Source organism: Penicillium pulvis (assembly GCF_028828015.1).
Source record: "Penicillium pulvis strain IBT 33274 chromosome Unknown contig_7_segment1_segment0, whole genome shotgun sequence".
Taxonomy (NCBI): domain Eukaryota; kingdom Fungi; phylum Ascomycota; class Eurotiomycetes; order Eurotiales; family Aspergillaceae; genus Penicillium; species Penicillium pulvis.
Window position 1 is genome coordinate 2234882 of NW_026643079.1, and position 26141 is coordinate 2261022.

General features: G+C 48.4%; 12 protein-coding genes across 12 annotated transcripts; 4 read left to right on the forward strand and 8 right to left on the reverse strand.

Moving 5' to 3' along the window:
* Window positions 1-343: 343 nt before the first annotated feature.
* Window positions 344-1881, forward strand: N7503_008803 (uncharacterized protein; the record flags this gene model as incomplete). The annotated part of the gene is made up of 2 exons (XM_057068350.1): window positions 344-843; window positions 897-1881. The coding sequence occupies 2 exons, from the start codon at window positions 344-346 to the stop codon at window positions 1879-1881; spliced, it is 1485 nt and encodes a 494-aa protein (XP_056919205.1).
* Window positions 1882-2278: 397 nt separating this feature from the next.
* On the reverse strand, window positions 2279-4717 carry N7503_008804 (uncharacterized protein; the record flags this gene model as incomplete). Its single annotated transcript, XM_057068351.1, has 1 exon — window positions 2279-4717. One exon carries the CDS (start codon window positions 4715-4717, stop codon window positions 2279-2281), a length of 2439 nt encoding a protein of 812 aa, XP_056919206.1.
* A 444-nt stretch (window positions 4718-5161) lies between these two features.
* On the forward strand, window positions 5162-6229 carry N7503_008805 (uncharacterized protein; the record flags this gene model as incomplete). Its single annotated transcript, XM_057068352.1, has 1 exon — window positions 5162-6229. The coding sequence occupies one exon, from the start codon at window positions 5162-5164 to the stop codon at window positions 6227-6229; it is 1068 nt and encodes a 355-aa protein (XP_056919207.1).
* Window positions 6230-6347: 118 nt separating this feature from the next.
* N7503_008806 (uncharacterized protein) lies at window positions 6348-6934 on the reverse strand. Its single transcript, XM_057068353.1, has 2 exons — window positions 6647-6934; window positions 6348-6585 (listed from the first exon to the last, which is right to left on the reverse strand). Exons 1-2 carry the CDS (start codon window positions 6834-6836, stop codon window positions 6374-6376), a joined length of 402 nt encoding a protein of 133 aa, XP_056919208.1. The 5' UTR covers window positions 6837-6934; the 3' UTR covers window positions 6348-6373.
* Window positions 6935-8467: 1533 nt separating this feature from the next.
* N7503_008807 (PLAC8 family protein) lies at window positions 8468-8982 on the reverse strand (the record flags this gene model as incomplete). The annotated part of the gene is made up of 3 exons (XM_057068354.1): window positions 8468-8710; window positions 8767-8864; window positions 8922-8982. The coding sequence occupies 3 exons, from the start codon at window positions 8980-8982 to the stop codon at window positions 8468-8470; spliced, it is 402 nt and encodes a 133-aa protein (XP_056919209.1).
* Window positions 8983-9913: 931 nt separating this feature from the next.
* On the forward strand, window positions 9914-11316 carry N7503_008808 (Zn(II)2Cys6 transcription factor domain-containing protein; the record flags this gene model as incomplete). The annotated part of the gene is made up of 2 exons (XM_057068355.1): window positions 9914-9982; window positions 10036-11316. Coding segments are annotated over 2 exons (1350 nt in total), but the record flags the coding sequence as incomplete, so codon positions are not given.
* Window positions 11317-11852: 536 nt separating this feature from the next.
* N7503_008809 (putative feruloyl esterase) lies at window positions 11853-13456 on the reverse strand (the record flags this gene model as incomplete). Its single annotated transcript, XM_057068356.1, has 2 exons — window positions 11853-12188; window positions 12257-13456. The coding sequence occupies 2 exons, from the start codon at window positions 13454-13456 to the stop codon at window positions 11853-11855; spliced, it is 1536 nt and encodes a 511-aa protein (XP_056919211.1).
* A 1115-nt stretch (window positions 13457-14571) lies between these two features.
* N7503_008810 (uncharacterized protein) lies at window positions 14572-15243 on the reverse strand (the record flags this gene model as incomplete). The annotated part of the gene is made up of 2 exons (XM_057068357.1): window positions 14572-15099; window positions 15199-15243. The coding sequence occupies 2 exons, from the start codon at window positions 15241-15243 to the stop codon at window positions 14572-14574; spliced, it is 573 nt and encodes a 190-aa protein (XP_056919212.1).
* Window positions 15244-15716: 473 nt separating this feature from the next.
* N7503_008811 (valyl-trna synthetase) lies at window positions 15717-16071 on the forward strand (the record flags this gene model as incomplete). Its single annotated transcript, XM_057068358.1, has 3 exons — window positions 15717-15747; window positions 15801-15950; window positions 16013-16071. The coding sequence occupies 3 exons, from the start codon at window positions 15717-15719 to the stop codon at window positions 16069-16071; spliced, it is 240 nt and encodes a 79-aa protein (XP_056919213.1).
* A 784-nt stretch (window positions 16072-16855) lies between these two features.
* On the reverse strand, window positions 16856-20236 carry N7503_008812 (uncharacterized protein; the record flags this gene model as incomplete). The annotated part of the gene is made up of 1 exon (XM_057068359.1): window positions 16856-20236. One exon carries the CDS (start codon window positions 20234-20236, stop codon window positions 16856-16858), a length of 3381 nt encoding a protein of 1126 aa, XP_056919214.1.
* Window positions 20237-20750: 514 nt separating this feature from the next.
* On the reverse strand, window positions 20751-21857 carry N7503_008813 (esterase/lipase family protein; the record flags this gene model as incomplete). Its single annotated transcript, XM_057068360.1, has 1 exon — window positions 20751-21857. The coding sequence occupies one exon, from the start codon at window positions 21855-21857 to the stop codon at window positions 20751-20753; it is 1107 nt and encodes a 368-aa protein (XP_056919215.1).
* Window positions 21858-22725: 868 nt separating this feature from the next.
* N7503_008814 (M3 family metallopeptidase) lies at window positions 22726-25072 on the reverse strand (the record flags this gene model as incomplete). Its single annotated transcript, XM_057068361.1, has 5 exons — window positions 22726-22933; window positions 22980-23180; window positions 23243-23543; window positions 23603-23726; window positions 23780-25072. 5 exons carry the CDS (start codon window positions 25070-25072, stop codon window positions 22726-22728), a joined length of 2127 nt encoding a protein of 708 aa, XP_056919216.1.
* Between the last annotated feature and the right edge of the window lie 1069 nt (window positions 25073-26141).

The window sequence follows — 26141 nt, forward strand, 5'->3', positions numbered from 1 at the left end:
ATTTCCTGCATGGGTGGCGTTTGGATTTGAACAAGTTGAGATCAAGGGATCTCAAGTGGATAAACAAACATGACAATCTTTAAATATTTATGGCAATTTTGAATATATGAAAATGCATATTTGAGAAAATCCTAAACTTGAGTTCCAATCGGAGATTAAAGTGTGCTGAAGAATCTATGCCCGATTTCAAATCGCAGTGGATACCTATTCCAGTGTGGATCGGCGCTAAACCCATTGAAATCTGACCTCGGCATGGGAGCCAGGAACAGGTTTCGAGATTCTATATCAATCCCTCTCACCCACATCGCCCCCAGGAGCCAGGCGTAAGCTCCTCGTCGCCAGAATGAGTGATATGAAGCACACCATCACACAGCTCAAGCTGTTGGTATCTCGGATCCCCTTGATCCTGAGAACGCTTATCTTGCATGGCATTCGCATGTCCCCAGTGTCGGGGAAACAGGACCTTCGCACTGAGCTTGTCACCGTGATCATCCGCTCATTCGTCTCAGGCGATGACAGGAAAACAATGTCTGAAACACAGAAAAATAGTATGCGGGACCCTGGGATCAAAGGCCCTATGTGGGTGGCAAAGGTCACCCTGCCACAGCCCGAGATGGATGTGCGCGATGCAGTTCTTCATGCGATTGAACTACTTGGAAACGGGCAGGAGACATTCGACATCCCTGCTGTCAATGAAGTCGGAGCAGAATGGACTGGATACCGCCGTGGAGTCGGTAAAAATGAGCCACAGCCTGATATCTCCGAGGAGGAGAAATATCGCGCCCTGCGCAAGGATATCACATCTGACATGACGATTTTGTATCTGCACGGAGGTGCATACATGTTAGTTTTCTAAGTCTTAAAGCCCCATTGCTCAAATTACTCACAAACTCCAGGATGATGGACCCATGCACCCACCGCGTGCCCGTATCAAATCTATCCCGCCTAACAGGCGCGCAAGCCCTCTCAGTGCGCTACCGACTCGCACCGCAGAACCCATTCCCAGCAGCCCTAGTCGACGCACTAACAGCGTATCTATCGCTCATCCACCCACCCAAGGGCTCACTTCACGAGCCCGTCCCAGCAAACAAGATCGTCATCGCTGGCGACTCTGCAGGCGGAAACCTGACTTTCGCGCTACTGCAGACTCTCCTCACCCTGCGTCGCGCATCGCGGGCCGTCACTTTCCACGGAGAAGAAGTGAACATCGAACTCCCGGCCGGTGTAGCAGGTATCTCACCCTGGTGCGATGTCTCACTCTGCATGCCTTCGGTAGTGAACTACCGTAAGTACGACTTCATGGATATCCGGCCCGGAGGCGTCGACGTACCAGATTATGCCAAGCCCTACACGCCATTTGCGTTCCCGGCCGATGATGCCTGGCCCGCCTCTCCTCCCCGTGTAGACACCTTCTGCAACGCACCGAGCACCGACCACCCGCTCGTCTCACCGATGGCCGCCTCCCCTGATCTGTGGAAGGATGCGCCTCCCGTATTTATTACTGTTGGAGAGGAGTGTCTCACAGACGAGGGACTCGTCCTTGCACGAAGAATGCATAAGGCTGGTGTGTCCGTTGTTGCAGAGATGTTCGAGGGTAAACCGCATTGTCATGGACTACTTATGCTTTCGACGCCGACGGGAAAGAAGTTTTTGGAAGGTCTTGCTGGGTTTTGTTCCGGTGCTGTTAAGGGTGTGGTTACACCGACTGGGGTTTTGACACACTATGGGTTTAAGTTGAGGAGCACACGGCAGATCCCGTTGGAGGAGGCTTGTGAGGTTGGTGATGAGGAGGTTGACGAGAGGTTGCGTGAGAATAAGAAGTGGAGAATGGAGAGTGAGAAGGTGTTGCAGAAGGAGTGGCGGGAGAGAGCTCGTTTGTGAGAATAGATTGCATATTTGTACTGTATATGATTTGGTATGGATGTATACATAATATATTTTGATTTATATATCTACGGGTTTTCACGTTAATTTTAATCCGATTAGGTGCAGTGCCTGATCCTATATGATTAGACTGAAAGCTCTGATATGAGTAATCTTCGACTATATGGGAACATCAAAATTGAAGGCATCGATTGTGCTCGCGTATAGAGAAAGAAAGGGAGAGTAGAATCTGAAGTGGAAACATATAAGTATTCATTATAGACTAAGCTTAGCGTCTAATATAATTGCCAGCCTCGGAGGTTTTGCTCGCTAACTCCGGGCCTCATTCTTGCAAATTGCGCCTATCCCAAGACGTGAAATATAAGTTAACATCACCCAGAGCCATGCAAATCAGCTAAAGATATTCATCATCATCAATTGAGGGCTGGTCATCCTCCCATTTGATAGGAGCCCCATTCTGCGGTGTTGGTGTCCACACAGGCTGCTGCGGAGGCGGAGGTGGAGGAGCAGGAATGCCCTGAGCCGAAGGAGAAGACAGCCACGGGAACGAAACTGGAGTGCCATTGATACGGATCTCACCCATGAGGTTGCCCAAGCGTGCCGGTTCATCCACATAGCCATCCCACAGCCCGAGCAGCTGCGCTACCAATCGAAACAAGGTCAGCACTATGGTGAAAATGGGCATGAGAAGAGCTGATAGATGAGACCAGCGCCACATCATTGTCACGGTCACAAATGGAAATTCGGGTGCATCTGGCCGCAGGCAGTAGCCATCACAGGTATCGGCCATGAGTGGATGCGAGTACTGCTCGATCATCATGCACTCGATGACATACCATGACAGTGATACCAGCGTGACCCAGCCAAGTTTAGTGAGCTGGCGGCGGCGGGTAACTGGGTTTTGAACCCACAGTTGAGGAAGTGGGATTGCGGCGTAGATACGACCATCGGACTGCGGGACAATATTGTGTGAGGGTGGTGTTGGTTGGGCTGCTTTGTTGGGAGTGCTTGGTCGTGATGCGCGTGTGTCTTCGCGAGTGACATGTTCTTCCAGGTTATTGAGACCTTTCTTTACCTCGTTGATGTTCTTTGTGAGAGATGCCAATTTGTCATTGAGTCGCTCGAAGTCAACTGAGTTTTGTCCGTTCGAACGCGCGATTGCCAATTTCTCGAGTACTTCCTTCTCATAAGCTGCCTCTTCCTCTTCTTCCGTTTTCAATCCCATTGGGTCGTCCATAATTGCCTGAAGAGACTCAATGGTATCATCTCCCAGATCAAGTGTCTCCTTTCCAGAGCTGACGTCCTCAATGACCGTCTCCAGCCCACTCTTTGGCAGCTTAGGCCGAAGAACCTGCCTTGATTGTTTGGCTGGTTTCGATTCTTTGGTTTGGTTTAACTCTTGCTTTGGAGATTCTTTTGTGGTGTTCGTTTCGCTCTTTGCACTTTCAGATTGAGCTGGGGCTGGTTTCACAGAAGATTCACTTTTCTCAATTGACGGTTCGGTCTGCTTTGGTGCCGGTGCAGGGACGATATCTTTGGTCAGATCGCTCGGAATCGGGGCCACTTTCTCTGTTATTGGAGTATCGATCCATGCACCCGTTACTCGGGGCGTTTTATCGTAAATGCGAGATTGGAAAAGCTTTGGCCCATCCGGCGTCTGCATTTGCTCCAGCTTTGGGCTTTCAGTTCTCGATAGTCGGCGTAACAATTCCTGAGAGTCTCGCTTTGTCGGACTCGGTTTTGTAAAGGTTGAGTTTTTGTAGACCACGATAGGCGTGTTGGGGATGGGATCGCCTTGACCGGGGACATTATGATTCAGGTCGAATGTATTTTCTTTCGGCTTCTCTTGAGATTGCTGCATGTCTGGCACATGCGGATTGGCCGTGCGCCCCTCGAGGACATTTCGACTTGTGCTATGGCCCCGCTCCAGCGAACGGGCAGAGAGTCGAGGTTTGGAGACCGGATACTCCTCGGGTCTGGTCTTCGTTACGGGCTCGATGACTCGGTCCTTTGGATTTTCTTCCACTCTTTCCCCTGACCTCTCCTCTGGCAATTCTGGATCTGAAACGCTCCGTTGGCTGACTTTCCGAAGCCACTCCTGTCGACGTGTAGCTCGAGTTCCCCAGGCAGCTGGCAGATTCAGAGAAGGGCCGTGCCCGTTGTCTTCCTCCTCTGATATATGATGGCTCTGGTATTCCTCATCTTCCCGCCGTTGCAGGTTATCCGCCGTCAATTGCGATCGTGCGCCAACGTTGGCCTTGCTGAACACTGGAGAATCCTTGCCGGTCACGCGTCTGAGGCGCTGCTCATCTTTGGTGTAATCAGTGGTCTTCCGGCGCGGGGAAGGTCTTCCATTATCACTGAATAGACTTGGCTCTGAAATTGCGAGTCCATGACGGGCGAATCCGTAGTCGCGATCCCTTGTTTGAGATGGTGAGCGACTTGCCAGTGGTGCTTCCCATCCATCCGACGCTACGTATTCCGCCAGCGATCCATCTTCTTCAATTCTGCGGTATGCATCCGCGAGCTCTTCGGGGGGAATCGATCTGTCGGAATAGGGCGAAAGCGCGTCGACTGGTTCCCGCGTCCGCCGAGGGCTCGTGTACGAGCCAAACGCGCCTTCCTCCATCGACGAACCCGACGCGGCTCGATATGCTCCAGCTAGTGTGCTTGTTCGGTAATTCTGTCGAGCACGTGTTCCATTCTGTTTAGAGGGGGTGGGAAAATTGGAGGTATCTAGATCGAATTCGTAGTTGGGTTCGCGCGCGCGGTTGAAGGGAGACTGTGGATAATTATGACGCGCGAGTGAAATTCGGTCGTGGGAAGTTGACATGTTGATGAAAATAACCCCCCTTGCGCAGGAAAAGGGGAATATAATCTTAGGCTTAATAGTAGTTTGCTGCGTAGAGATTAAGTTCCCAAGGTTCTAAGGTAAATAACTTGGAGATCCCGCATTGCCCGATGAGGTTAGTAGCTAGGAATCTAACAATTTCCATCAATGATCCACTTGTACATTTTGTACACTCTGGCTTGTCTTGTCTGCCTGAACTCTCAACGTCTACGAACTCTCCTTGGGCTTTCGATATCACGCGAACAAGCTTGGTGGCTTTGCCTTGACATGTGACCCGCCCACTCGCTTTGATCATCTGCAGAAACGCGTTTCCAATAAAAAGCCAAGACCGCACGAGCGAAGCTCCGAGAGAATATCCCAGCTTAAAAAACAACCCACGACTTCGAAGACAACTCCCAAGAGGCCCAGGAACACCATAAAACCACTATGGCGAAGAAATCCGCTCGCAAGAAGACGCCGGCGTCAACTCCGGCCTCATCAGGCACATCTACTCCAAGCTCCGCATCCTCCGGCCCGATCCCTCCCTTCATCAAAGTCCCCTCCATACTCGAGCCTTTCGTGAAACCGTTATCCTCCGACGAGGTGTACCTGATCCACATCGACACAACAGGAACCGATCTGAAATGGCAAACTTTCCTCGTACCCTTGCTTATGAACATCGTGGTTACCCTCGCTATCGCAGTGCGAGTGTACTACGGAATCAGCACCTACCCGGCCCTCATCAAGACCTTCCTTGGATTCCAGAGCTCTTTAACTGTGGATGAAGCCAACACCTCATGGCTGCAAATGGCACAGCTCATCGTCCGCCGAACAGGCACCCTCTTCATCGACTACTTCCTCTTGACGCAGTTCCTGAGCTGGCCTCTTAACTTCGTCTTCGGTCCCGCACTCTGGCGCCGTGCAGTCGGCTTCAAGGATCGAGAAATCATCGTTCGCCGCAGTCACAAGAACTGGAGCAAGAAGCTCGAGCGGAACAAATGGATCCGCGATAATGAGGCCATGCGCGACAAGATCGTAGCTGCTGTTACACCTGAGCGGATCGGCAAAACGGGATTCCTGCTTGTCGATGATGACTGGAATCTTGACTATTCCGCCATGGTCCGTGCTCATGCATTGGTCGACCGTACACGCAAGGGCGATGGCGTGCAGCTGGATGAGTTCCGTACTGCGGTGCTCGTGCATACCGATGCTGATGGGTGGTTGATTTGGCGTGTTGGTGATGAGAACACCCCGGCTAATCGCCAACGCTCGGCGCAACGAGACCAGATCTTGGCCTTCCAGGAAAAGCTCACTTCGATGGGTAAGGAGGACCTGTTCTTCCGTTGGGTCGAAGTGGTACAGTGGGAGAGCTCACAGCCTGGTGGCTTCACGCAGGAGAGGCAGAAATCGGCCATGCTTAAAGCACAGCAGATGTTCAATGAAGAGGGCGTGGACTTCAGTAGCTTCTGGGAAGATTTGGGGGGTATGGAAGGTATAGAAGGAATGGACTCATAAAATGTAGTCCTGTTCTGATTTGTTGCAATGCGATTGGAGTTCAGCTGTTTAACATTGATTTGATCTTATTCTTTAAGTGCTCACAGTAATTGCATGATGTACATTCTTAATTAAATTCACATAACTTGATTATTCGCACAACACTCAGCTGAGGTGCTCCTTGGCCTTGCCAGCTGCCTCATGTGCCTTTCCCTTGGCCTTGCCAGCAACCTCCTCTGCTGAGCCCTTGGCCTCCTCTGCTGCGCCCTTGATCTTGCCTTCATACTCGGAAGCATTGCCCTTGGCGTCTCCGGCCTTGATCTTGGCCTCTTGCTTCGCGCCACCGACGGCCTCCTTCATCTTGCCAGCAACCTCCTCTATTAACATTGTATATTAGTATTTGCATACAAATTGTCATTCATATTCATGGACACGTACCACCCTTGTTGATACCACCGACGGCGGCATCGGAGACCATCCGATCAGTCTTCTTGAGAGTATCCTTGGCCGAATCAACGGCGCTCTTCTGCAGCCGAGAAGTTGAGGAAATGGATCGAATAGCAATGGAGCTCGGGACCGAGGTTGCCACACGGGACTTGGCGAGGGTAATGAAGCGTGCGGAAGACATGATGGCTGTGTTCGAACGGAGAGGATGGGATATAATGTTGGATATGCGTAGTTTGATGAAGAGTTTGATGAGGGTTTATGTTCAAATTATTCAAAGTTTGAATTGATAAAAATGAAACTCCCGTGGTTTGCCGGTCAGCTGCTTCTTATAGTCAAAGTTGGTTACGGTTTGGCTCATTCCGGTATCATTGACGTCATTGGCATGGCATTTCTTACATCGATGCCCAGTCACCTTCCCGGCGAGAACCGCCCACTATGACCAGGTTTTGGGAATTTGGTTTCAAGTTCTCGTGTAGATCATACTGGTACCGAGTAAGCCACTGGCATCGCTCATTCTTGTTACGAAGGGTGAGGCTCTACGTCAAGCTTAAAGAGTGGACCCACAATAGCTGGTTCCCCAGGTTCAACTGCTATTAAATTGACAATGCTAGATTGTTTACCTCCATCCCTTAGATCCTTAAAGGTGATCTCAATATCAATGACTATTGATTGGCCCATCCACAATCGACTCAAACGCCTCAATTGAGCTAGGCAGCAATAGTGCTCCCTTGCGAAAATGCAAGTTGATCCCGGTGCCACTAACAAGATCAACCACAAAATGATCAGGCGAAATTTCATGAAAATAATTACCTTCCCACAAGAAACAGGCTCATATAAAGCTGGATGCTCCTCATCAACACAAGTAGGCACAACCCGACAAACCGAATCTGGATTGTAACCCAAGAAAAACGGCATCGAGTATCCCGACGTGGTTTGCCGATTATAAACCCGATGTACAGTAGACTTAAACCTATTATTAGAAAGCCTCTGCAGAAACTCTCCAATGTTTACCACCAGCGCGCCGGGAATGGGCCTGGCATCGAGCCACCCATCGCTAGCAGACAACACCTGCAGACGACTTGACATATCCTGTCAGAGAAGAGTGAATATCAGTGTGCGAGGCAATTCTGACGTCCGTTTCGGCGTTCGACGGGACCGGCTCTGCGGAGCCGGGACAGTGTACGTAGAGACCATCTGCGTCACGGGTTGTGATTACTTCGTCGAAATGGGTTTCGGGTCATGTTGAGGGCCAGGGCGAAGATGCGGATCATCTTGCGCGCTAGTGTGAGGCGTGTTTGCCAGAATATTATGGTTTTTTTTTTCTTTTCTTTTTTGGAACTCGGGGATGTGAGATTTATCCTGCCAAAGGGTGTCGTCACCGTCGTTGTATGTGTATTCCTCGTTCGTGAGAAACGGAATGGAGTGGGCGTTTGTTAGGCCGTTGGTTGGTTGTAGCGTAGGGAAAAGGTCTCCTTTCAGTCTGGGTCTTCTCAAGAGCTCCCATGAGTCATTGTTATATCCCAATGTAAGGACTCTGTTGAGTGGACAAACACTGCTAAAGCTATAGCTCGTACTCGATAGAAGCAAAAAATGTGCAAAAATATATTGATAATGAAATTTATAATACAAGCTAGCAAGGAGGACAATATGAGAAATGGTTGACAAGGAAGGAACAGTCTACACCAGGGGAGTGGGATAAATCGTGGTGTGACTCAAAGATAAAAGGTTGAGAGAACAAAGGACAGTGTAGACATAAGACTGCACATTCAAGGGCTCGAATGGGTATTGCGATAGTCATAGTCATGAGGCCCATTAGTACTCCACTCCTTGGTATGCCATGTCACCTGGCATCTTGTATCCAACAAGCTCGGGCTTGGAGCGTAGCTCGGCTTCCTTCTCCTCCTGGATCAGTGCACAACAGCCACAGCAGAGACTCACGCAGCAATCTCCGCAGCAAGAGCCTTCAATACCATATCGCTCACGCATTTCACCACGACTAACAGTTTGGAGAATCCAGTGCGAGCCAAATAAGCTGAGCAATGTCCAGATGGAGCACTAAAAGGATTAATCAACCATCCATTGTGGCTCTACAGAACATTGGAGTCACTTACCGAGCTGTTGATTTGACTAAATGATTGCAGGCTCGGATCACGGATCCTTGCCTGGGTTTTACCATAGGTCAGACATGGTAGACAGCAGGTTTTAAAACCTAAGTATGATTAGCAGCGCCATGAGAAATAGCGGGACATGAACGGTCACGACATACAAAGTAAACCAGGCGAGCAGCAGTCAAATAAGGAATGATTCCACTCTCGCTTTTGCGCCATGTCTTGTAACGGTTTGGTAGTGCTCTGTTGATCCACAGTCACCTGCGATAGCGAACGAAAGAGTTGAGAGATTTTCGGCCTGACTAGCGATTCGTAGGGGCATTTGATTCTTTTATACCATGGCGAACGCAAACGGGTCACACCGTGTAAAAAAGTGGAAGGACATTCTTACCAAATTCACAGTTTAGATCTATCCCCATTGGGAAGTTCGGATTCGTGTTCAGCGCCCAATGATCGACGTGCGGGATGAAGTGGAGACTCGACCCCAGTAGTGACCAATAGTATATCGGGAGAATGCAGCGGCAGTTCAACTTAGGTTTTGAACCGACGTTCGAGGTCTGATCAAACAGTGCCAGTTGAATAAGATTCTTCTTTTGGGAGATTATCCGGTTGGTAATTGAGGGACTGCCCTCCAGAACTAATCACCATGAAAGGGACTACCAGTGAATCGCTTATAAATATCTATGCTACCCTTGCGCATCTGTCTGTATCCAACCAATACAAATCAAAAAAAGAAAAAGAAAAAAAAAAAGGTTCTATGTATATCAAGTTCATAGTCAAGCCCTTGAGGGCAAATCTCGGCAACATGATGGGGAATATTATTCCTTTTTTTTTTTTTGCCCCCGATGAAACCGATGGTGTGAATGGCGAGCACTAAGCTCTGGATCCAATGTCTTGGCAGGTTCTTGGCAATATTAGTTCTGAACCCTGCGTGATTCGGTTCCTGAATTGCAGTCCCTCATTCGCAGAGAGTGAGAATTGAATTGAACTATTGGACTCCGTTTGGAATGGCTGTTCCATAGATATCTGTGGAACCCATTGTCCTTGAAACAGAACACCACGAGAAAAATCAGAACAGCTATTCCAACGCCGCTCCAATTTTTGCTTTTTTACATCTGCCATGGACCTACCAAATAATTCTTATGCTAGCAAGAAAGTTCGACGGTCGCATCGCAAATCCCGCCTTGGATGTACAAACTGCAAGGCGCGCAAAATCAAGGTGGGTTAGCTGTCCGCCGCGAATCAAGACAACGCTTACAAGTACTCAAATAGTGCGATGAGCTCAAGCCTATTTGCACCCAATGCTTGCACCGTCCAGGTGATTGCTCTTTTATCAACTCACCGAGTCACGATGGAGTATCAAAATCGATGCGTACAATCAGTACCTCAGTTCCATCAGTCCAACCCGCCCAACCGGGGGATCTAGTGTTCATCTCATCCTCCCAGTCGGGTTTTACGGTGCCTAAAAGAGCTCGTAAAATTGAGGAACAACAAGCTCTCCAATCTCTCTCCTCGGCTTCTAGTACGGCCAGTTCGAGCACCCCGACCTCAGGCAGTGACACGGCATTATTTCCAAGGCTGTTTGAGTTCAGCGCGATTGATATGGCTCTATTCCATCATTGCCTTTCAGCGGAGGACTTGAAAAACTACATCCCTGATGAGCTTATCAGACTTGGGTTTTCGTCTCATTTTGTAATGCATCTTCTTCTGGCCGTGTCTGGCTTTCATCTGAACCGCAAGCTGGGAGTTAACCACATAAGTCAATTTCTTGGGCCAGATGTCGACTTCTATTTGGAGGCTGAGCGACATCTGCAAGTCGCGATCGCAACCGTTGCAACCGCACCTGGTCTTACCCAGGGTAACAGTCAAGCGCTTTATGTCGCGTCTGTCTATATTTTCGTTTGTTCGCTTGCTAGAGGCCTTCACAACGACGAGTACTTAGCCTTTCGGGCTGATAATGATAAGCCAATCCTTTGTTTGTTTCTTGGCCTACGGACTATTATGGAAGACTGCAATACGCGCGGTTTGGATCCGGAGATGTCATCTGTGCACTCCGATATTCCAGAGAGTGATGCTACGGACGCGCCTCCAGGCTACCAAGGGGGCGTTGTGGAAACTTACCAAATCCACGACGCTTTATATGAGTATTCAGAGCCACTTCAGAATCTGCAGGCTCTCCTGTCCAGCATCTTTCCACCGGGAAACCTTCGCAACTCCAGTTATTGTTTCGTGTTCGATTCACTTCAATCGCGTTATGAATCTGTCCATGGCGGATCTACATCGCCTTCGGGCGCGGAACTGTGGCCTTTAATATTCAGTTGGCTATACACATTGCCTGACTGCGTTGTGCGTGACATGGAAGACAAGCAGCCCGTTGCCTTGCTATTGTTGGCTTTTTTTGCAGTATTGCTGGATGAACTTGATTCAGTTTGGTTTATTCGTGGTTGGCCTCGGCACATCGTACGAGGTGTATACAATCAATTGAAAGATGATCACCGGGGTTTAATCCATTGGCCGCTCAGCCGCCTGGGACTGTCTTTCCTCAGTGCATAAGGCAGCATAACTGAATATTGAAGCCATTACATTACGGTGGACTACGGCAGTCTCATCACTTGATGCTTGTCGTTGCAGAGGGTGGTTCCTGCCTCCAAAGTGTGAAAAATCTGGGGAAAGAATAATGGGAAAATTATATTCGGAGGTGTCCGTCACGAAGGGACTGCATTTGTACAAAAGAGAAAGAAATGATTGAGTGGGCGCAATGCCAATCTATTGAATAAAGTACAGGAAGTGGAAAAAGAAAAAGAAAAAGAAAAAGAAAAAGAAAAAGAAAAAGAAAAGAAAAGGGAACTGTCGATAGGTTTGGCTTCTTGCGGAGGATCAACAAAAAGAAGCCAAAATTGATGCCGCAGGTTCCTCGATTGTGATGACCAATCAACCTCAGCGGGAGTAACGAGCACATCGACTAAGCCTTACTCTCTCTTAGCGTTAAACCTTCTGAAACCTTTCTGTGATAATTGATCGTATACTAAAGAGGCCAGAAATCGAAGGATCTCGTTCGAGATGACGCTGCCGGGAGTTTGCATCAAAGCCTACTCAGTGGTGTTGTGAACACATTCGAAATTATCAATGTCATCAGTCGAACCACCTTGGTAAATGGCTTTTGATGGGTACGGGCACAGAATTCGTGCTTGTTGCTCTCCACCAGTGCCGTTGAAATAGACGGGTAGCGTCTCCGGTGCAGCATCTTCTTCCACCCACCGACGGAGGGAGTTGAAAATTGTAAGCGGTTGTCCCCCTTTCCCTCCGGAGCAATGACCCAGTCCTGGCGCCTCAAAGTAGCGATAAAAGCTCTGAATATCGGGCATTGAATCACTAACCGAACGATAGTAATGCTCGGAACTTTGGGTTGGAATTGACTCGTCGGCCTGTTGTTGATCACCGAAAGTTAGAATACACATGCATTGTGAAAACAACATCAGGAAACTTCACTTACCATGCCATGGTATGAGATCAGTTTACCACCCGCTTTTTTGAACTCGGTGAGATCGGGGTAGTCGGCGTTAAGTAAGCCCGCATACTCCAGAACACCCTGTCGGAATGACTGCTCGTAATCAAGAGGGCTGAGTGTACTCGAGTCGAAACTCGGGTCTTTTTTCACAAACAATCGGAACCAAAGGTCACTCGATGTGCTACTATTCAACCCGGGAAGAACCCCAAATGAACTGATGTCAGAGCCTCGATTGTATCCATACCATAGAAAATCGCCATTTGCTGTTCGAGGCCCAGACCAGGCCGAATTAGCTACCAACGCGGCAATCTTTCCGACTCTCATGATCTTGCCAGTGGAAGAGCAGTTGAAGGTGACGTTCACTGTGGAAAGGGCGTTGAATTCACATGCAGCGGGATCGGAAATGATTCCATCCACAATGCCATCGTCTGCGTCGCAATGCGCGATGGCCTGACTCGTGATAAAAGCCAGTTCACAAGGCAGAGGCGAGGTTGACGAGCCAGACCATTCGGGGACAAACAACGGGTAGTACACGGACCCTGCTAGCTCAGTGAAAGACAAAGCGGGTGCCGAGGCTGCGATTCCATCATACGCAGTGGGATACCGCTGGGCGAGCATGAGCCCCTGTCTTCCTCCTTGGGAGCAGCCACTCCAATAAGAATACGACGCATTGTGTCCATAGAAGCTTCTCACCAGACTTTTGCCGATGATAGCCTGATCATTGAGCGAGACATAGCCAAGGTTTTGGACATTGTAGAGATTCACATTCCCTGGACTTTCCAGGGCCCACGAATTTGGAGAAGCCTCATAACCCAAGCCTGCATCAGTCGTCGTGGCAGCATAGCCTTCACCAATGGCCCCCGCCATGAAGAATTCTGACAACACGAAACGGCCCGCATTCCAACCTCCACCTCCAGTGGCCTGTAGTCGTTGATTCCATCGCTCGGGGAGCCATGTCTCGACAGTGATCAGGTCATTGTGACCTGGATGCGTGTAGCTCACTGTGACATTGCAAAAATTGGCATTATCGAGGTAAACATCGCCGTGATTGTAATTGAATGTAGCAGGCACATCAAGGGTGTAATTTGTGACCCAGTAAGCAGACAGGTTGAGAATTTCTGCCCCGAACACGTGTGGTGTAAAGGTCGCAGGCAAGCAATTGGCTGCCAGTGAGTTATTGAACATCGTCACTGGACGTCGAACTTCGATCGAGCTTTGGGAGAAGCTTGTGGAGGATAATTAATCTTTTGCCAACGAGTGGGACTCGCCGGGTTAAATAGTAATTTTGGCATCCATCCGAGGACGGGATATACAGACATTGCTGACGCCAGGAAGGGCAAGAGTCCTCAAACGAATACGACATTCTTTTCTGAGCGCTTTCGGTGACCCGTTCCGAAGTCTAGCCACTCTCAATGGACGAAGCGGGGTTGCGTGAAAAATCATTTTCATTTCGAGATAAATACAGACGATCAAGCGTCAACTGAGGCAATGCCCTGTATGGTTACCAAAGAAGAGATTTGGGGTTTTGTTGCCAAGTGTGGAGACCGATGCCCGCTTTCCCAATGCGGGAGCTCGCATTCGTATCTTCTCAATATCAACATTGAGGGTTTTGCCTGGCTCACAGTATACAAATTTTCACTGTTTCCAGGTATTGCACTTGCTAATAGTGCCTTTACATATCTCATAGTCCTCAGGAGGGATTTCCTAGCTTGAGAAATTTGATTATCGTGACTCCCAAGCGAGCCGGCCCCTGTATCACAACCTATCATTTCCAACCTACCACTATGTCATCAATCCGGGTTGAGGCCTCCGAATATTACATTTAGAAGCTCGAGGGGTCAAGTAGGCTTCTGTCATATTAGTCTTTCAATTTACAAGTACATGGCGAAAGAAGATTTCAAGTCAGGCTCTAGTGATCGAGGAACTATGAAGCTGGAGCCCATTAGGATATCATCATCATTACACCATTGTGATAATTGTAGTTGGTGAGATTAGAAGCTTGTGCTCGAAGAATATCCATTTCAAACGGGGAAATGCCGTGGAAATCTAGGTCGGTATAAATAAATACTTTGCAAATGAAGCCTGCAATTTATTTTCAGACCACAACCAAATTGGCCCAGGCACAAAATTCGGAACAAGGCTTTGGTTTAGGCGTAAAATGATGCTTCGTTCAGAGTCAGAAGAATTTCAGCGCCACATTTTGGAGACAGGACCCCGTGATCAACCTGATCAGCAGGTATCAAATTGGCCGACTATTGACACTAAGGATAAGACAGGAGCAGGCGCTAGAGTCTTATATTCTAAGTAAAATTCTCATCTTTGATCTTACCCGTCATCCATGACTCCACTTTGATAGAGTCAAAGACCCCCGCCTCATCGGTATACTTCTCTGGCTGTCCAAAATAGATTGGAAGGACCTCATCAAGTAGACACCAGTGCTGACTGATTTCAAATGCATCGACCGCACGATGATGAACCCTATAATCGTACCAGGCTGGGACCCTTGGCGGTAAAGGTCCCCAGCCCTCAAAATCGACATTGTCAAAATGCCACGAACTCATAAGTACAGTCCCATCTCGAGCGGTTCGCTCGTCTGCGATAGCAATATCCTCATGCGAGATACCATCAACCTTGTCCCAGTTCTCCTGTGCCCAATTCTGGCACTGCTCCTTTGAGGCGTTGATAAAATCCGATTCGAAAGGTTCGTCGTCTTTTAATTCGACTTTGAACCCCGCTTGGTCTTCAGGGCAGACATTCGATTCAACAAGCCAGTACAAAAGAGGTGACTTCTCCTTATGACTGAACTCACGCAAAACCTTCGGTATGAACTGTGAGTATTAGTTGGCATTTCTTCAATATCCATACAGTTGGGAAGCATATCCAGTTCGGGCCGACCCGATATCTCTGATCTCTTATCATGCACTTACTGGTTTAGCCTCCTCGGCAACACAAAAGAGCAAGATTCTTGACATGATGAAATATACGAGAGTTAAGGCCTTCTTGGAATGTTAATGACATAGAAGTGAACTTCGCAGCAAGTTGAATCGGAAGGAATCATCCGAAGGGAAAGCACTACAGCGCACGGCCCTAGCTGTTAGTTGTTCTCGCCACTGACGTTAGCTTTCGGTGGGGCACTTGATAATAATTCAGAATATCTCCAGCTTCTTTGTTTCAGCACAAAGGGTCCAAAAAAATAATAGTAATTGGTAGCGTTTACATAGCCGCCTCATTATTCGCTAGCGATATATTCTCTCTGCGTTGCCAATCGGCACATCCTTCCAGATGAAGACAGATAGCGGTTCCCGCCGAAGCCCGCTCAACCTCAAATCAGGTTTATGAATGGCGTCACTGTCACCAATTAGGCTTCATGGTAGTATATATACAAAGACCTCTTCACTTGACTTCCAGCAGTACAAATTTTCTAGTCCAAATCTTATCGCTCAACATGGCTCAAGACTCCGCCTCTCATAATCCAAGTATGCACCTACATGATCCCCGCTCGACCAAGACTGTACTGAAGCCCTAATAGTCGGTGTTTCGTTTGGTAATCTGACGGAACCACCACCACCCGTCGATGAGGATACGAAGAAGAAGATTTCCGAAGCCACAGAGAAGGATCCGACAGGCCAAAGTCGAGGGGGTCCGAGTAAAGAGGATTTTGAAAAGTCGGAAAAGACCTGTACGCAAGCCCACTGTTTGAGCGCCTTCAAAGGCTAACGGTTGCTGACAATATAACATTAGTGAATCTTGAGCGTCAGCGCGCCGAGACATCGACCAGGTTCGCCCGGACAAACCATTGATCCTTTGTGCCTTCCAACTTCTGCCATTGAAACGACCTTTATGCGTGTCGATTTCGGTCTCGAAGTATGGACGAACGGAAGTGATCTTTCAGGAACGAAAGCCCACTTTCGCCTATCTATATATTGTCAAGTTTGAGGGCAAAAAAATTGAGTAAATAAATGTGAAGGTGCTACAGTATATTTGAGTAGCACAGACTTGAGTAAGAAGAAGTCAATGAAATATACTGTACATGCAGCTTTTAAAGAAAAGATTGAAGTCACAGATCTATCAAATTAATACACATATCCTCGGGGAACGGCACGAACTGAAGCTATATACTCTGAACTCGACATCAAGGAAGATACGAAAATACAGTCTTTCCAAAATAGGTTTTATAGAGCTCGTACTGGTTCCGTCCACAAATTCATAATGGTGTGCCAGATAGCTATCTGTGGCGCCCAATTTACCATCAAATAGCGTTGCATTATAGCTTGAACGTCTCTCAGGATATATTATTTTTGAGACCGAAAGGTACCCATCAAATGCTTTATGAGCAACACCTCGTATGCACACTCACATCCTCAAGGCTTTTATAATAGTAGCAACCCAAAAGCATCGGAGAACTCCACTACTCAATCTATGAGAGTGTATGCAACAAAACAAGAAATAAAAACTAAGAAATATTGTAACACAGAATAGCAAGGTATCAAAAAAAGAAAAGAAACATAAAAAGACATGAAGAAAACGACTATACATGCATCTAGAGCGATTAAAATACGGTATTTGAACAATAAAAAAACGATATCATGCAAATCGTACACCCAGCCCGACATAGTCAGGACGAGCAGGCGAGCTTCCACTTCTTGCACGCCTCCCATACACCTCAAGCTGTGGAGCAGGTGCAAAGACATGTCCACCCTCTTGGATTAATGGACCAGATATATTAGGGTGATACAGTTGATATGTTGGCACATGTCGCGGTATCTGCAGTCTAGTCGACTCCGATAGCCGTTGGCGAGCATCTCTCACATCAACACGATGGCTTCCAAGATGGAGTATCTGGGCGGGCTCCATCTCCGGGTCCCATTCTGGTTTCATTATTTGTAGCCGTTCGTCCACTGAGCCCACTCGGCGGTGATTAGCCTGTGGAGCGGGGTAAAGCAGATCGGATTGGATCGCACTATTGGCTTCTCCAGTCCAGCTGGATCGTCCGCGGAGTGTTTGCTGTGGTGGAATCATGGGTGTAGCGCTTCGCGAGATTTCGATTGGAACCTGGTAGCTCGGCATGGGGGAGAATTGTGGCGGATAGCGGACTGGTTCTGTGGCCCAGGATTGTGTTGAATATCCAGATGATCCACGCGAAAGTGCATCAGGCCCGGGTCGCTCGTTGAAAAGCGATATTGGTGCATCAGAGGGTAATGAGAGAGGAAATGCGCCAGGCATTATTGCAGAGGGGTGAATTACTGATGCATTCTGAGGTTGTGGTACGTAAACTGGGGCTGACGCTCTTTGTTGTTGCCTTGCGCGGCTTGATCTTGTGATGGTGATGTTATCATCATATGGAAGAAGCGGGCCGTATGAAATAAGTGAGGGAGTACTAGCGGATAGTTCTTGCGTGGGTTCAAATGCTGCAAGAGATGCGCGCCGAGAGTTGAGTACGGAATTGGGTGCAGTGTGTAAGTCTAACTCGCGCAGTGGCTGGCTGAGATAGTCACGACCGGGATCACTGTATGCTGATCGATTTAAAGGCTCTGCGCGGAGCTCCTGGCGCACCAGCTCGTGCGAAAGCGGCGAAGCAATCATATGAATTCCATCTAGAGATTCCACAGATGGTTTCATTTGCAGTCCAACTGGGTCAGCTCCTCGTCGCAAAGGCATGGATGCTGGGCGCCTTGATTCAGCCTCGAGCATACGGTGGGCGACAATATTCGCATAAATTGGCCCAACGTTTCCATTTTCTGTTTGCGGAGGACTCGGGTTGGGCTTTTTGTTTTCGCCCATTACCTGGCCATTGCTAGACCGACGGACTGCTGCAAGTGCTCGCTCAGCGGCCGATGCCAAGATTGTAGAGCTAGCCCCTTCATCTGTAGGCTTGCGACTGGATGATCCTCTTCCCTGGACGGTCGAAACTTTAACCAACGGGGCAGCGGGCTTAGTACCACGAAGCCGGCGGGGACCTCGAGTGTGTCGCTTTGGCTGCTTCGCCTTCATAGAACGTGCTTTTGATTGGCGATCAAACACCTGCAAGCTCTGATTCTCATCAGATTTTATAGGAGGGCTGGAAGATAAAGGGGAAGGAGAGCGCTTTGGCTTTTCAGTAGCTTGGCTCATCTGTGACAGCGCTGGAGAGATCCGAGGCGCCTCCATTGCTTCTCCGTCCGTTTCATACCCTTCTTCCGACTCGTGACCGGCTTGTCGAAATATGTGAGGAGGAAACAGATCCAATCTAAATCGTGGAGGAGCAACTACTGCTTCAGGAGACTCCGTTCGAGCAGAGCCTGAATCAGTAAAAGCCCAAGTCGACTCGCGCGAAATACCCTCATCCGTAGAGGATTCGGGGAATGACGATGATGAGCTGCTTGAGCGATCAAAAACTGATCTCTGGTTGCCACTGCATTCCTGGGAAGAGCTGGGCGACATTCGATCAATTTCATTACTGAGACTCCTCCTCAATTGCCGCAAGCTTTCTCGTGCTTCGCGAAGAACCGCTGGGTGTGTACCAAGCTCCTGTCTCTTGGGGAAGAGCTCAACCAGACGGGATACATGAGTTTCATATTCCCGGTAGTCACGGACTAGTCCGCAATCTTGATAGTGAGTCATTCTCTCTTTGGCAGCCTCCCAGGATTTGCATAAGAAGCGGGTGGCAACAATTAGCCATGAATCGTAGAAACCGGGGTCCTCTTTTCTCATAGCATCCTTATATTCCTCGTCCTTGATTCGAAGCTCGTCTCGACAAAATCCCTGTACCACGCTATGAATCTTTACGACATCGATGGCTGAATTCCCGGGGTATATAGAGAAAAAGCCCTCCTGGCTGCTTTCCGTCAGAGATTCGGATAGTTCAGGGACAGGCTTGGCCTCTGCAGGAATCTCGCCAGACTGTCGTGCAGATCCATTTTGCACAAAGAACGGATCTGAATCCGAGATCCGGTCAATTAGACCGTAGTGAATCAAAGTCCCCAACGTGGTATCAAGATCAGGGTCCTCTCCGGTCTGAGCACTGCTCAATATCTCGACATTCTCGGCAGACATGGCTTGTTTCCCGAGATTGAGGAGTCCAACAGGAACCTGATGACCCAGAAACGAGAGCAAATTGATGAGGTTCAGGGCCTGCTTTTGCTGCAAGCGATAGAGATCATTCATGATGCTGAGGAATGGCTCGGCTAGCTTTTTATCGGTCACCTGGTGTTTGACGTGATATCTCTCAATTGGTTTGCCTGTTGCATTAAGACGGTGCCCGATAGCATGAATAGCTAAAGGCAGGCAGTCGTAGTGCTCCACAATCTCCACAGCCCGAAGAGCCTGCTCCTGGGTGGGCTTTTTGATTCCAAGGTCTTTGTAAAGAAGTCTACAAGCATCTTCAACCTTCAGCGGACGAGTGGACAAGCAGTATGGCTCAAAGAGCCGTTGTTTTTTCCGAAGGGTGGTGTCAACGGAGGTATAGATGATGCTACACCTCTTTTGCCAGGGAAGAAACGATTGGAACTCATCGATGTCCACGTCATGATCAAATATGATGCCATCAAAAACCAAAAGCCAATCATGACGTGTTTGAAGCCAATTTCGAACGGCGTTCACGTATGTCTGGGCCTCTAAGTATGCGGGGTCTTCGGCGTCTTGGCGGTCTACCAGCCTGGCTGCTTGTGCGATCTCCCAGAAACATTTATATGAGGACTCCCGAGACTTGGCGTCAATCCAGAATACGCCTCCCGGGTAGCACTCGCGTTGCACGAAGACGTATTGCCGCGCTAGATGTGTCTTGCCAGATCCTGGCACTCCAGAAATGAGAACAGCCATAGTTCGATCTGCACGCTCCTTGGCCTTGAAAAGACGGCTATGCAATACCTTTAGCTCTTTTTGCATGCCAAAGAAAGTGGCATTAGGGTGGAAGCCTGGCGGTGCAACAAAAAGTTGTGGATCTCGATGAGAGTAGTGCGAAAATGCAAGTTCACCGCTATCGCCCATGTCTGATACAGGGGAATTACGGCCTTCAGTAGCAGGCCTGGGTGCGTAGGGAAGCTCTGGTACGGAGTGACCTATAAGAGAAAACAGTCAGCCAATTGTCTGACTTGCCATCCTCAAGGGAAGTATTTGAATGGAATCAGCTAAATTGTGGGGTAAAGATGGGAGCCACCCTGGAATCAATGACAGCAAGCTAAGATACATGAACTGCAACATAGTAATGACTTCAAATCGCATAGACATATATTCAACAAAATCACAAAGAGTAACACCAAGAAGGTCATCAGTGCGTAGTTGTGAACATTCCAGAGTTGGTGACTGGATAGGTGCCCGGTCTTCAAAACTTCAGGAGCCTGGGTAGGGGTTGGGGTCACCGCAAGGCCATGAATGAGGGTCAAACAAATCAATAATACGCAGTAACACGGTCTCGCTTCAGCTCCTTCTGATGGTCCAAAAAATCAAAATGAGAGGAAAAGAAAGAAAAAGCATAAAACAACAGCAGTGTCAAGCAAATTCATTAAACAGGAGGCTCCTCAATCTCATAATCCCTCAATGTGACTGATTCGCCGGGAGAAGGGAGAAGACGTTGCCTACCAATATTCGGCGTGCTTTGCGTGAGAGGGTCGCCATCTAGTCTGACTGAGCTGGTCAGCGAACCTACTACAGCCGGCGAAGTTTCAGTCCTACCGTCATATATTTCGCGGGCCTTAGCCTTCATTTCCATCGCGCGAGTAGTTCTCTCTGAGATCCAGCGCTCTCCGATCAACGCGGGTGCCTGACGAGAGTATCGTAGAAGAGCTTCAGCAACCACCTCATAGCCTGCAGCATTCTCATCATCGAACTTGCACATATGACTGTGGTCTGCCTCTATTCCCATACGCTCGACGCCTTCGATATAAGGTGCTGCGGAGGCTTCGTCCACGATGATCTCTCTGGTTCCCTTAAAGTCGGTTGAGCGAGTTTCATGGAAGAAGTAGATGTGAAAGCGGCTAAGTATGTCGGCAAACAGACTGTTGATATGCTGCAGCGTTTCATTGTTCGTGCGCAGAGCTTTGATCAGCTGCGGGGAAGACTCCAAAACTTTCTTGGGGAGAACTGCAGCACAGATGTTGTGCAACAATAGGCCCCATTTCGCGATATCAGATCCATTGTGTGGCGTACCGAGGAAGAGAATGCCAAAAGTCGAGACGTACACTGAGCGCAAGTGTTCGGTCCGCTCGTTTGACAGACTGCGACAATAGATAAGTGCACGCTTGACCACAAGACCACCTAGCGAATGGCAGATGAAGATAATCGGTCGGTCGGAGCAGTCACGAAGATTGCGATTCGCCGCAAGGTTAGAAGCTAAGGTCTCTGCATGACTGACGATCGAATCGCGAGAGGCACCGTCAGTAAAGGCGGTGACGTCCGCGTTATAGCCATAGGTCAAGATGCGGGGGCGTTGAGATGCCAGGACTTCAGGTAAGAGATCAACAGGCCAAAAACATTTGGTCGTCTTGCTGGTCCACGAGTCATGGGGATGGCCGTTGAGACCATGAACAAATACAAGATCCACAGTGGGTTCGCCTTGGGGAACGTACACCTGCGACAAGCCATACGGCTTGACGGGGCGAGGTTCAGACATTTTGAAAGATCAGATTAACTCAAAGGACATAGTTCAGATAGAAGCGATCGAGATATTTAGAGAGTAAAGTACAGTGCGGGGAAGGTGGTTATAAAGGGCAAGTGCCGCAGGTGATATGGTTCCCCTGACCTATTCAGATGACAGGTAAACAATGGAGTTTGCCCAGCTGCGGGCCGCTAAACTGCAGATTATTGCAGATTACGGTACAGAAACACGATTCAGGGCCCCCTGATCCACACACGATCCGAGCTGCGCCACGGGCACACTGGTGGGGTCCGTATCCCAGGCGCCGCTGTAACCCTCGGTATTCTCTTAACGTTACAGCCTTGTAGCCTTGACTAATAACTGTCTATACATAGTGTCTACTCATGTACCTATTCATAGTTGATTTGGATTTTATATCATCCACCACTAAATGGGTGATATCCCTTCATGTGATACCCTATATACTACCTTGGTTGGAACTGTTCGTGATTTCCTTTCCCAAGCACTGCTGTGCAGATGCCTACAGGAACCCTGGTTATTGTCCGAAACAGGCGGTTTCAGCGCACCTTGAGGTCAAAAGCCAGATCTAGCCTCATCTCTGAGTCATAGCATACACTTGAATCATATTTTATCCAGAACGAGTCGTGGTGATTACATTGATTACCATGGGATCTACATATAGCTGCGGCTCTGGCTTGTCTGCCAAGTGGACGGGTAGCACAGAATAAGCACAAAATAAGCAACGATCGTACCTTAATTGTGTAATCCAAGATCTCAAGTGTAGATCAACATGGACTGTACATGGCCAGAGTCTTCAAATCACGGAAGACACCGTAACAGAAAGTTCACATCTCATCAACCATGGAACCCTTGAACTCTATGATTATCTTTCTTCTTTCGCCCGAGTCATACTTTCTGCCAGAGCATTCATATTTGGCGGATGACCTAAGAAGCTCTCCAGCGTCCGCAATAGATCCTTCGGGCTCCCACCACACTCCAGAATTCCACGTCGGTACTTGTCCCAAACATCAGTGTTGAATGGGTCGTCAGAAAAGACAGACAGGAACACATCTTGCGCCATGGCCGTGCAGCTTATTCTGTCAGTATTATTCACTGATCCTGCTGGAACTAACATACCACAAATAAGAATAGTAGCACACATCATAACCAGCTGTTAGATGAGTGAATGTCCCAAAGGCAAATCCATCTCTGCATTCCGAGAAGTCCATCCCCTCGATCTCCTCGCGAAGATCATACCACATTTTCTGGATATTGAGGTTGTTAATGTCACTCTCCGTACTTAGTGAGTGTATTTGTAGATCGAATATCGATATTGACCTAGCTAGGTGGTCAGTCTGTCGCTCCAGTGGGAAGATAGATATGATTCAGTCATCACACACAACTGATACAAATGGTAGAGTCCTCTGTTGGAATACCGATGTTTGATAAGTGGTTTCACCAGGTCCTCCGGTATTTTTATCGGTGGATTTGGCTGGTCGGGGTGTTGCTTTTGCCACTCCGCTAAATATTTCTCATCGATTGTGGTAAAGTGACAGCTGAGACCCTGTAGGACATCTTCTCTCCAGCAAAAATTCTCTAGCATGGTGCTTGGCATCTCACCAAAATCAGGTGGCAATCTGTAACCATGGAAGTGGGTGTACTTGGTCCTGGCTAGTAGATCATGAATTCCATGACCCATTTCTATTCATGTGCCTATCAGATGATTTGTATAGGGGAAAGGGTGATTGGGCGGTACTCACCGTGGAAGAGAGTGACGACCTGATGATGTTTGAGTAGCGCACAGCTTGTCGGTGTTGCAGTCGGAAATGAACACATCAGAATTGTTGACGGGTATTGTCTAGTTCCATCCGGACGGAGATATCCCTGTTTTGGCTTGATCAGCTCGGACGAAGAATAAACGGAAAAGCAAGAATTACACATTGAATGTTCACGCTTTGGTTACCTCGATACTTCTTCTCCCTCCACAATAAGTCGAAATAGAGGTACCCAATGAACCCGTCGTCTTTCCCATCCCACACCGAAAAGCATTCCACAGTGTCGTGCCAGATGACATCTCGAGTCAAATATTCTGCTGGAATAGGTTTAAATCGAAGGCCAAGCACAAATGCAAAAATTTCTAGCATCTGAGTGGCAGTGCTCTCCAAAGGAAAGAATTCTGAGATTTTGACCTGGTCAACCTCAAACTCTTGCTGCAAAACACGCTCATAATACCGCTTGTCCCATGGTGGAAATCCCACGCTCGTGTCGGGATACTGTTGATCGGCTAGATCCTCTAGTCGTCGACACTGCAAAGCTTCAATCTCATCTCGACCATGACCACAAAGGGTCTCTCGCAATCCTTCCAGAAAGATCTTCACCCAATCCGTGGTCTTCACCATGCGACTCTCGATCCTGAATTCCGCGTGTGTATTGTGTTTCAACATCTTTGCCTTTCTGGCACGGCGCGTGATAATTTCTTCGAAGAGGGATTCATTATCCTCCAGCTTTGAATTATCCGCCAGGAACATTTTCTTGCGAGTTTCTGAAGAATGGGCGTACGTCAAGACAGCCAGTGTTCCCCCATTTGCGAAAGGCACCAAAACGCTTCGTTGATGCCCGTTAATCGTCTCCTCTCCCCCTGCACCATCGTCCTTCCATCTCGCTAGCTCGTCTTCGGGCACCCCATCTAGCTCCTGAGTGCTAAACCACACTCCTCCAGTCTCTCTCGAGATGTTTTGCTGGAACCGCATTTCTAGATCTGCAATCTCCATTTCCAATTTACGATATTCCTCTAACTCTAAATCTTCCAGAATACCGTGTCCGGCATGCTTATACTCCAACATTTTCTTCTCCATCAGATGTTGCGATTCCATATCCAACTTGTGGAAATCGGGCTTTGTGCTTGCCGCTTGGAGAAGTCTGAAGTAGGATACATCACCTTTCCACGATGCTTCGGCTTCCAGATACAGCTTCCGGGCCTCGTCGAATGCGGCTTGAGTCGCCAGAGACGGAGATCCATACTGGAGCATGTAAATCATACCCAACTCGCCTTGGAAAGCATTCTCGACTTGTGCCAAGGGTAGCATGACATTGTCGAACGTTGCGGTGATCGGAGTCACGGTTTTGAGAATAAGTTCGCGAATGGCATCATGTGCATTGATTATGCGACTCATCATTGGAACAATCTCTTCCGTGCTTGGAACCCGGGGAAGAGGCTGTGGGAGCAACATTTTGGGTTGGTCCGAGTCAAATTATTTCATATGAGCCAGAATATTCCGAAGCTATATCCTTTAGGAGTGCTGGCGAATGCCGATAGATTGGGCGCGTAATTGAGAGAGAAAGAGTGGGAGGGCAAATTGAAGAAGATGGTCAGGTGTCTCAAGTGAGATAAGGACATAAGGGACCAGTAATAGGGCTACTTTTGTGTCAAGGATCAATCCCTATTGCAATTTGCTTGATTTCAAAGGTGATTTGGCAACCATTTGACAGAAAAGTGGGGTTTTGTGCAATAGTAGTAGAACAAAAACCGTCCCATGTTGGTTATATCCGAGGATTTTGAGCTAGTATATCATCGCAGATAGTGCCTACCTACAGTAGGCCAACTGGACATAGTAATGGAGCTGGTGTGCGAAGGCTTCACTGAATCGTATATCAGTAATTCTATTAACGGTGTAGCTACATAGCAATCATAAGCACTCGTTCCTATAGAGTGTGACGCAACGGCAACTTAGGTCAATGGTGCCCTAGAGAATCAGGTGCAACCGAGATTGATGGTCCGTAGGTGGTCTCATGCAGAAATGGCACCATCGCTGAGATGGTATACGAATAATGAGGCGAGGAGAAATCAAGCGTCTCGGCTCGAAGTGATTCATGCGAAATATCGCTCTATCCAGACTCATCCTGGCGCGTGCTTGCAGGGAGCAGTTCCAAAGCGCCGTGCTAGAGCGACGCACCATTACAGTCGGGAGCAAGAGTGACAAAGTGGGGGCGTCCACAATACCAGTATTATATACTGATAAATCTGATATTCGTATCAAGGCAAGTTTCAAGACACAGGATGCAGGCAACAAGGCTGAATGTGGCAATACTCGTCCCGGGCAACATCATGCCCGGTGCCCGGATTAAGCGCCTTGGTAACCCCGATTAAATGGCCTGTTTGCGAATTGGCATCATGGACAAAACACATTTCAGTTGACCTAGGCAGATACGTTTACTTTAATTATTGAAAATACGCCCGGTGGCATACCATGATCTCGAGAGTTGCTGTTTATAGAACGGCAGTAGAATCTACTTCCAAGA